Here is an 11239-nt window from a genome sequence, read left to right on the forward strand (position 1 = left end):
AATGACTACGGTCCCAACTGCGGGCAGTGGAGGACCAGCCATGGAGGTGAACTGTGAGGAGTTGGAGAAAGTGCTCGTCGGATCTGACCCTGAAAGGTTTTTTCAAATTGGCTCGGAATTGCCGCCCCAGGAGAAGTCAGCACTGACTGCCTTCCTTCGACAGAATTTAGACGTGTTCGCTTGGGACCCCTATGAGGCCCCCGGGGTCGACCCAGATTTCATCTGCCACCGCCTTAATGTGAACCCGGCCATAACACCTAAGAGGCAAGCCCCTCGACGACCATCGAAAGAACATACCGACGCCGTGATAGAAGAGGTCACAAGATTGAAGAAAGCAGGGGCTATCAAAGAGGTCTTCTATCCCGAATGGTTAGCCAACACGGTGGTGGTAAGGAAGAAGAGCGGGAAATGGCGGGTCTGCTAGACTTCACCGACCTAAACAAGGCATGCCCAAAGGATCCCTTCCTTATGCCCCGGATAGACCGGTTAGTAGATTCGACTGTCGGACATCCTAGAATGAGTTTTCTAGACGCTTTTCAGGGCTACCACCAGATACCCTTAGCAGCCGAAGACCAGGAGAAGACTGCTTTTGTCACCCCAGTTAGGAATTATCATTATAAAGTGATGCCCTTCGGCCTAAAAAACGCCGGGTCAACTTATCAGAGGATGATGACCAAGATGTTTGAACAGCAGATGAGTAAAAACATTGAAGTGTACATAGACAACATGGTGGTTAAAAGTAAGCTGGCTCCCAACCATATTGACGACCTTGGCAACGTTTTTCAAGTACTAAGAAAGTATAAACTAAGGTTGAACGCAACCAAATGTTCATTTGGAGTGGGATCTGGAAAATTCTTGGGCTATATGGTGACTCACAGAGGCATTGAGGCTAACCCCGACCAAATAAAAGCCATCCATAACTTGCAGCCTCCTCGGGACCTTAAAGAAGTCCAGAAGCTTACTGGTATGATAGCAACTTTAAACCATTTCATCTCGTGCTTAGCAGATAGATGCAAGCCATTCTTTCTCCTATTACACAAGTGGAAAGGATTTGAGTGGAATGAAGACTGCGCTGTAGCTTTCCAACAATTAAAGGAGTACCTCGCCCGACCACCAATTATGTCCAGTCCAAATGCCGACGAGGTTTTGTTTGCCTACATTGCGGTAGCCTCGCATGCGGTGAGCTTAGTGCTAATCCGAGAAGACAACGGCACACAGCGACCAGTCTATTACGTCAGTAAATCACTGCAAGAGGCAGAAACACGTTATCTTCCCCTCGAGAAGGCTATCTTGGCTATCGTGCAGGCCACGCGAAAACTTCCACACTACTTTCAAGCGCACACTGTGGTGGTGCTGACACAACTCCCCATAAAGTCTGTCCTACGCAGCGCCGATTACACAAGCAGAATTGCAAAGTGGGGAACGATCTTGGGCGCTTTCGATATTAGGTACATGCCTCGTACTGCTGTAAAGGGCCAGGTCCTTGCCGACCTAATAGCAGAGTTTGCGGAGCCCACGCTAGAGGAACAAAATGTGGCGGGACCTCTAGGGGCTGATGAGAAGATGATCAGCACGGTCTCCCAGCTTGAAAACACCTGGTGGAAAGCGCACGTCGATGGCGCAGCGAACCAAAGGGGCTCAGGGTTAGGACTTGTCCTACTCTCACCTGAAGGGATAACCATAGAGAAGTCATTGAGACTCGGGTTTTCAGCCACGAATAACGAAGCCGAATATGAGGCGCTATTGGAAGGAATGGGAATGATCCGGAAGTTGGGGGAAAAATCCGTAGACATGTTCTCGGATTCAAGACTTATTGTGGGGCAGATAAATGGGGACATGGAAGCAAAGGACGAAAGAATGCAAGAGTATCTAGTTCGAGTTAAGCACCTGCAAACCCAATTTCATCACTTCTGCCTGACGCACGTACCCAGAAGTGGGAACACTCATGCTGATTCTCTCGCGACGTTGGCTACCTCCTCGGCACAACCCCTACCTCGAGTCATTTTGGTAGAAGAGGTCCTCCGTCCATCAACAGAAAAGGCCAATGGGATTGGAATACATAACATCAGGGCAGGACCGAGCTGGATGGACCCTATTGTTCTGTACTTAAAGCATGACACCTTGCCAGACGATAAGGTTGAGGCTGGTAAAATTAGGAGAAAGGCTACTCGATTCTGGTTATCGGAGGACTCCAAGCTTTACAGACGCTCGTTTTCAAGGCTGTATTTGCTATGTGTGCACCCAGAGGCTGCAGAACTCATCCTGGAGGAGTTACATGAAGGAATTTGCGGAAGTCACACGGGGGGTAGGTCTTTGTCTCACAGAGCCTTGACGCTGGGTTATTGGTGGCCGAGCATGCATAAGGAAGCCCTGGATTATGTGAAGAAGTGCGACCAATGCCAGAGATTCGCTCCGAGCATACACCAGCCTGGTGGAAAGCTAAACCCAATGTCCAGTCCCTGGCCATTTGCACAATGGGGCCTAGATATACTTGGTCCATTCCCTAAGGCAACAGGGAATAGAAAATTTCTTCTCGTCGGCACCGACTACTTCACCAAATGGGTAGAGGCTGAGGCGCTGACAAACATTAGGGACGTCGATGTCAAGAAGTTTCTCTGGAAGAATATAGTCACCAGGTTTGGCACCCCACACACCCTGGTGTCGGACAACGGGCTCCAGTTTGATAGCAAAGCCTTTAGAAGGTACTGCAGCGAGCTGGGAATTGTTAACCGGTATTCCACGCCAGCTTACCCCCAGAGTAATGGCCAAGCAGAAGCTGTCAACAAGACCATAATGAATGGACTGAAAAAGAGACTAGATGACGCAAAAGGAAGATGGGTAAAGGAGTTAACCCATGTCTTATGGACATACCGCACCACACCTCGTAGGTCCACAGGGGAAACCCCTTTTTCAATGACCTATGGGGCCGAGGCTGTCATTCCACTAGAGGTGAACTTCCCAACCCAGAGGACCACCACCTTTTGTCCCGCTACCAATGACAAGCTTCTAGAAAAGAGCTTGGACCTCATCGACGAAAGAAGGGAAGGCGCGATGGTCCACCTAGCAAACTATCAGCAGAAGCTCAAGTAAGGTTACGACGCCAAGGTGAAGTCCAGGCCATTGGCGCCTGGAGATCTAGTACTGAGGAAAGTCTTGGGCACTGCGAGGAACCTTGCATGGGGAAAGCTCGGACCAAACTGGGAGGGACCGTACCGTATAACTTCCGTAGCTGGCGTAGGAGCCTACTTTTTAGAAGACTTGGATGAACGTGTAGTTCCACGCCCTTGGAATGTAAACAACCTGAAAAGGTACTGTTATTAATGAAAGATGTAATCTTTGGTGCCGTATTACTGTGCAGTTACTTGATTTAAGTGTTAAACAGAACCCAAGTCCTGCCTGGCTCCTCGGACCACAGACTTGAGGGAAATTAACCACGAGGCAATTCTAACCGAGTGTTAAACAGAACCCAAGTCCTGTATGGCTTCTCTGCCACGGACTTGGGGGAAATTAACCGCAAAATGGTTCTCCCTAAGTGTTAAACAGAACTCAAGTCCTGCCTGGCTCCCCGGACTACAGACTTGGGGGAAATTAACCACGAGGCAATTCTAGCCGAGTGTTAAACAGAACCCAAGTCCTGTATGGCTTCTCTGCCACGGACTTGGGGGAAATTAACCGCAAAATGGTTCTCCCTAAGTGTTAAACAAAACCCAAGTCCTGCCTGGCTCCTCGGACCACAGACTTGGGGGAAATTAACCACGAGGCAATTCTAGCCGAGTGTTAAACAGAACCCAAGTCCTATATGGCTTCTCTGCCACGGACTTGGGGGAAATTAACCGCAAAATGGTTCTCCCTAAGTGTTAAACAGAACCCAAATCCTGCCTGACTCCCCGGACCACAGACTTGGGGGAAATTAACCACGAGGCAATTCTAGCCGAGTGTTAAACAGAACCCAAGTCCTGTATGGCTTCTTTGCCACGGACTTGGGGGAAATTAACCGCAAAATGGTTCTCCCTAAGTGTTAAACAGAACCCAAGTCCTGCCTGACTCCTCGGACCACAGACTTGGGGGAAATTAACCACGAGGCAATTCTAGCCGAGTGTTAAATAGAACCCAAGTCCTGTATGGCTTCTCTGCCACGGACTTGGGGGAAATTAACCGCAAAATGGTTTTCCCTAAGTGTTAAACAGAACCCAAGTCCTGCCTGACTCCCCGGACCACAGACTTGGGGGAAATTAACCACGAGGCAATTCTAGCCGAGTGTTAAACAGAACCCAAGTCCTGTATGGCTTCTCTGCCACGGACTTGGGGGAAATTAACCACAAAATGGTTCTCCCTAATTGTTAAACAGAACCCAAGTCTTGCCTGGCTCACCGGACCATAGACTTGGGGGAAATTAACCACGAGGTAATTCTATCCGAGTGTTAAACAGAACCCAAGTCCTGTATGGCTTCTCTGCCACGGACTTGGGGGAAATTAACCGCAAAATGGTTCTCCCTAAGTGTTAAACAAAACCCAAGTCCTGCCTGGCTCCTCGGACCGCAGACTTGGGGGAAATTAACCACAAGGCAATTCTAGCCGAGTGTTAAACAGAACCCAAGTCCTGTATGGCTTCTCTGCCACGGACTTGGGGGAAATTAACCGCAAAATGGTTCTCCCTTAGTGTTAAACAGAACCCAAGTCCTGCCTGGCTCCTCGGACCGAAGACTTGGGGGAAATTAACCACGAGGCAATTCTAGCCGAGTGTTAAACAGAACCCAAGTCCTGCCTGGCTCCTCGGACCACAGACTTGGGGGAAATTAACCACGAGGCAGTTCTCACGAAGTGTTAAACAGAACCCAAGTCCTGCATGGCTCCTTGGCCACAGACTTGGGGGAAATTAACCGCTGTGCAGTTCTTCCTAAGTGTTAAATAGGTCCAAATCCTGCCTGGCTCTTCGAACCAGAGGACTTGAAAAAATAAAGTTCGCAGCCAGTGTGCCTAATTATTAACAATCGTTCTATCCACGTATTCATTCACTTACGCTCGGTTATCAACAGTTAGTGAAGAAATAGACATCCATTCATAAAAAAAGGGGTAGACAATAATATTTGAAAGAAAATAACCTTTGTGATTAAAATCTAAAAGTAGTTCTGTTTACAAACACTGGCAAGGCAAAACAAAACAAAATACAAAAAATGAGACAAATAAATCCTACACTAGTCTCCTAAGAGCCCTGAGCAGGAGGGGGCTGACCATCAGCTGCTTGGGTCCCCGGGGCAACCTCCTTGGCCTGTGCGACGATCTCGTTGATGGAAAGGCTGTCCTCAGGTGGCTTGTCCTGCGCGGCCTGCTCATCGCCCCCAGCTTCGAGAATAAAGGAGTCTGTTGGAAGAGGCTCTTTGGAGGCATCTTGGTCAGGAATTTCGCGTACATCCTCTGGGAAGAAGATGTTCTCAGCCTTCCTGAGATCAGAATCCGCTGGGACAGCTGCCCGATCCAGGGCTACACCCCAAGACGTGGTGATGTATTCCCTGCAGACAATGGCTACCTCCTCGGCCAGCCTAGCCTCAGTATCATGAACTCCACGCTCATAGGAGGCCACCACAGCCTTCTCAGCAGCTTCCCTGGCCAAGCGGGCCTCCTCCTTGGTCCTTGCGAGCTCAGCCTTGAACGTGGAGACCGCCTGCTGCTCCGCCGTAAGTTTCTCCTCAGATTGCCGGAGCTTTATGCGCAGTTCATCAGCTTGCTTTTCGACATTCTTAAGGCCGGCCTCCGCGCTCGCATGATCCTTCTTCACCTCCTTTATTTCTTTATCCTGGCGATCAAAATCCTGTTTGAGATCACCAGCAGCCTTCTCGGCGGCATTGCGGGACTGAGCCTCCCTATGCAAGTCCTCGCGAGCCTTCTTGGCCCATTCCTCCGCAACAAAAATCTGTTGAGTGACCTGCGTTCAGAAGTAAATAAAAACCCTATTAAAACATGACGATAATAGGGTGCGCAATATAGGGACGAAATAGAAGATTCCACTTACCATGGCCATGTCCCTCTTCAAGGACATGAAAAGTTCTGGCTGGCGAGTCTTTCTGAGCCCCTCCATATCACGAGGCAAGAGAAGAGGTTGCTGCAGGGCCTCGGCCAAGTATGATGCCTGCTCTCGTTGGGATTCCCATAGGGTCGCATCCCAAGGGATCGAGGCGCCGTCCAATTCGATCCGAGGCGACCATGTTCGTTGTTCCCTACGAGTGGCTGCCTCGTCTCGGGTATCAGTGGACCTAGTCCTCTTATCTCGGGGCTCTTTCGTTTCCTTGCCCTTCTTCTGAGGCCTAGCCTTCTCACGGCCAATCTCTCCCTCCTCCGTTTCTTCTACCTGCCTTTTTCGCCTTAAGTTAGGCATAGGCTGCAGCGCTGCATTCAACGAGGAGGGAGGGAGAGGAGGAGCGGGAGCCTTAGTGGTAGCTTGTTCCTTCGAGACATCTTTAGAGGACTGCCCCTTGCTCCTGTTGGATAGAAGGCCCCTGAGGCCTGTCCTCGGCTTCAAGTCCATTCCTTCTTCTTCAGTTTCTTCGCTGGTGTCAACTTGTGCGATGACTAGACCAGTATCAGGAGCCGCTGAAGCACGGTCTAGATCGGCGTCGGAGTCTGAGAGCTCTACCACCCTGGCCGACACCTCTCCTTCCTCGGGAAAATGGAACTGGTCTATTTGTTCTTCCAAGGATGAATGCGAAGAACCAGCCTCCTCTTCCGGGATAACCACTGGGGGAAAGGCACGTTGGGGAGGCAGCTGAATAAGAGGTAAGTCCGTTGAAGCAAGGAACCCCGGTATGGATACGTCAATGCATGCCAATCTTGGACTGCCAGCCCTTATAGCTTGGCCGGGGTCCACCAAGGATCGAGTGAGAGGAACGTAGTCCAAAATTAAAGGAGCCGACCGTAATTGTCCGTCCTCGCTCACGAAAATCTCAGATCTCAGGAGGAAATTTAGAGCCGGGACGTTGACCAAGCTCAGCCGAGGGGATGTTCACTCCTTGTCTGCAAAGGCCGTTAAAGGATTTGTGTTAGTCCAAGGAGGCATTCAACTAAACCAACAAGTTTAAAAAAAAAAAAAAAAAAAAAAAAAGGGAAAAGGGGGGAGAGCTCGAAACTAAGGTTCCCCCCACGGAATCTAATTCTATGACACCCCACCTGGCTCTCCTGCCCTAGTCGGACAGTGAAGACCGTCGTGCCATGGTCCGGAGACGATCAGATGATCGTCCTTCAAGCCTTTGCTGGACTTGGGAAGGTAGAATATCAACCTCACTTCGTCAGTCCTGGACTTTAAGTAATATGAGTCGCCGACCTTATGGCATTCATAAAGATGAACCACGTCGTGCCATGAAAGGCCGAGGTTCATCTGGTCGTTTAAGGCGTCGGCGCACCCCAGGATCCGGAACAGGTTCGCGGTGCACTGGTGTGGGGCCAACCTATGACCACGTAGGTAGTCCCTAGTTATTCTCCCCATTGGAATCATCATTCCTCCTTCCACGAAGGCTATCATTGGAATTGCGACTTCCCCTATTCTTCTCTTGAACAAAATTTCCTTCTGGTGGCAATACTCTAAACCTACCTCCGGTGGAATACGATACTTCGCCCTGAAGCCCGCCATACCGGCCGGAGAGTTTACCATTTTTTCAAGCCTACCCATCCCCTCTAATCCTAGACAACGAGAAGGCAGTTTGTCTAATGAAGAGTAACAAAGAAGAAGCGTGCACTTATGGGTAAGAAGCTCGACGGAATCTTTAAGAGAACGGCGATGAAGGTAAGAACGCGCTGAAGGAGAAGGCTTTAAGGTGTTCTGGATATTAGAGTGTTCGTCAAAAGCGAGGAAGGAACGCCTTCCAAAACCTTATATACTCAGAGGAAGTTGGACAGACACACTCCCGCCTAGAGCAAATGAAATGTTGTCCACCGTTGATCCGGTCTCCAACCGTTGGATTGAAAGAACGTAAAACTCCAAAAGCTGCGGTTACTTCCCCCAGGGTCAATAAATGCCTGCAGCATTAATGAGGCACGTAAGGGCATGCCTCCGCACGTGCAAAGCAGGGATCCCCAGCGAACTATCCAATGGGTATCAAAATCCCGCCTTTCCTCCTTGGATCACGAAGAAAGAGTCGGAATTTTGAGGGGCTATTGTGGGGGTAAAGTTCATCAGTCAACAGTGGGCCTTGGCACCCATGCGGGGCCCAACCATAACAGGAAGTGAGGACATGGCCAGAGGACTTCCAACCTAACCCTGTTGGGCCGGGCCGGGCCTGTTTAAGAGGCGTCCGAGGAGGAATGTCTCTTCGGACGCATCAAATGGGAGTCCAACACACACCCTTCACATAGTGGGAAGTCGTCCCAAATCGAAGGGAAATGCTGGACGCTCAGGGGGGCAACCACAACTGCCGCATTAAATGCAAGGAAGCTACTTTTCCAGCCGTATTAATGTGGAGAGGACAGGAGAACAGTATTATCTTGGCCAGTGCAACTCACAGAAAAGGAGGATGATGTCCTATGAGACAGGCACTCAAGTAGAGGCCCAGATGATCAACAAGTGTAGGGCCATTATCATTCGAAAGATGCTATATAAGAGAAGAAAACCCCCATGATCAAGGGATCGGAGGCTGGAGAGCAAAAAGTAAGGAAAAGAGAGAGAAAAGGAGAGAAGCTTTGTAAGAAAAGTCTAAGTTGTTATTCCGTGAACTGTTATCCCAAGAGGCTTAATAAAATGTTCCCACGTTTAAATGGTTGCATGGCTTACTAACAATTATGTGCACTCTGTCTTGACCTAGTTCTTCGACCCACTCTCTACAAATTCATTGTTGAGGGTCTTTTGGGCCAGAATCGCCTGCTCACTGGGCCTGGGCCCCAAAATCCGCCCTTACAAAACTAAACTATTCTTTTTTTCATCAAATTCTAAATTTTAACCTCTTTTATCTCTCCCTTTATTTTTAAAAATTTGTTGTTTTTTTTTTTTAAATTGCAGTTTCTTTAAAATTTCAATTCTCACTTTTTTTTTAAAAAACAAATTTCTAAATATCTTCTTCCCTATTTGAAAAGTATATTTTCTATTTGAATTCGGTTACTTCTTGGTCCTTCCTTTCTTTTCTTTTTATTTTATTTTGTTTTTTGTTTTTTTTAAACTCAAATACTCTTAATTGTTCGGTTACTCTTTTTTTTTATAATCTTTTTTTCTGGGAAGTACATTTTTTTTTTTTGGAACCATTAGGGAAGTATGTTATATTACTTTAAAGAAAAGAAAGAAAAAAAATGTCCCCAAAAAAAAAATTCTCCTCTCAAAATCATGATTTTTTTTTAAAAAAAAAAAATCTCAAACAAAAATAATTGAATTTAAACAAAGTGATAAACATCAATTTGTTATTAATAAACTTCTCAGATTCAAATCCTTTAAAAAGAGTTTGTGTTTGATTGAAAAGTTTGAAAATATACACACACAAAAGGAAAAGATGAGCAAAAAAAAAAAAAAAAAATTTGATACACATAGATAAGTATATTTTCTATTTGAATTCGGTTACTTCTTGGTCCTTCCTTACTTTTTATTTTATTTTATTTTTAAACTCAAATACTCTTAATTGTTCGGTTACTCTCTTTTTTTCTTTTTTCTTTTTATAATTTTTTTAGGGAAGTATGTTGGGTTACTTTAAAGAAAAGAAAGAAAAAATATTCTCCTCTCAAAATCACGAATTTTTTTTTTTAATCTCAAACAAAAATAATTGAATTTAAAACAAAGTGATAAACATCAATTTGTTATTGATAAACTTCTCATATTCAAATCTTTAAAAGAGTTTGTGTTTGAGTGAAAAGTTTGAAAATATCCACACACAAAAGGAAAAGATAAGAAAAAAAAAAAAAAAACCAATACACGTAGATGCAAATGACAAAAGTATAAAACAAACACTCAAATAGAATTTTATGCCAGAGTGATTCCTTTTGGGCTTTATTATATGTATAGACAACTTAAAAATTAAAAAAAAAGGAGTTTGTGTGAGTTAAAACTTAAAACTAAAAAGTTTGAAAATATCCACACACACAAAAATAAATAAATAAATAAATAAAGAAGGAAAAGATAAGGAAAAAAAGAAAAGAAAAAGAAAAACAAATACATGTTGGTGCAAAGGAACAAAAAAGAAGAAGGAAAATATAAGGGAGGAAAAAAGATTTTGAGGAACGCGATATTAAAGTCAATCACAGGTAATAAGCAATAGTCAAATACCATTGAATTCCTATAAAAATCTCATTCACCCACAGGTAAGTACACCTCAAATTCTAAATCATTGGTAGCCATGGAAGGTAAGAACTCAAACAATAGTCAATGATGAAGAAAAAAGAAAAAAAGAAAAACTTGCAATTTAGATTAGAGATGCAAAAGATAGAGCTTGAAAAGCCCTTTGAATTGTTAAATAATGCTGAATTGTTTAGAACCCAAATCTGGAAATAGAAGAAGAAGAAAGAAGAGGATGAGGCTGAATTTGTGTAATTTGAAGAATGAGAGTAGATGTAATTGGGTTGTAAACTGGCAAAGCGTACGTGGGTTTGTGGTTATTAAAGTAAAATATATATATATATATATATATATATGTATGTATTTTACATATTTATCCCTATTAATTAAAAACTTGTAAGTGAATGGTATAGGGGTAATTTAGAACTATGAAAATGAGGATTCCAAACAATGAAAACCCCTTAAATAGTAGTATAGATAGATTATTGATAAACTTCTCAGATTCAAATCCTTTAAAAAGAGTTTGTGTTTGGGTGAAAATTTTGAAAATATCCACACACAAAAGGAAAAGATAAGCAAAAAAAAAGAAAAAAAAGAATGAAATCTAATACACGTAGATAAGTATATTTTCTATTTGAATTTGGTTGCTTCTTGGTCCTTCCTTTCTTTTTCTTTTTTCTTTTTTGTTTTTTGTTTTTTTAAACTCAAATACTCTTAATTGTTAGGTTAATTCTTTTTTTTATTATTTTATTAGGGAAGTATGTTGGGTTACTTTAAAGAAAAGAAAGAAAAAAAAACTCCTCTCAAAATCATGATTTTTTTTTTTTTTTTTTTTTTGCAAGCAAACAAAAATAATTGAATCTAAAAACAAAGTGATAAACATTAATTCGTTATTGATAAACTTCTCAGATTCAAATCTTTAAAAAGAGTTTTTGTTTGAAAAAGTTTGAAAATATCCACACACAAAAGGAAAAGATAATGAAAAAAAAAAAAAAAAAC

At 44.4% G+C, this 11239-nt stretch overlaps 1 protein-coding gene across 1 annotated transcript; it reads left to right on the forward strand.

Moving 5' to 3' along the window:
- Position 1: 1 nt before the first annotated feature.
- On the forward strand, positions 2–3090 carry LOC115961466 (protein NYNRIN-like). The gene is made up of 2 exons (XM_031080446.1): positions 2–264; positions 879–3090. Exons 1-2 carry the CDS (start codon positions 2–4, stop codon positions 3088–3090), a joined length of 2475 nt encoding a protein of 824 aa, XP_030936306.1.
- Positions 3091–11239: the final 8149 nt, after the last annotated feature.

This window comes from Quercus lobata, chromosome 9, assembly GCF_001633185.2.
Source record: "Quercus lobata isolate SW786 chromosome 9, ValleyOak3.0 Primary Assembly, whole genome shotgun sequence".
In the NCBI taxonomy this organism is placed as follows: domain Eukaryota; kingdom Viridiplantae; phylum Streptophyta; class Magnoliopsida; order Fagales; family Fagaceae; genus Quercus; species Quercus lobata.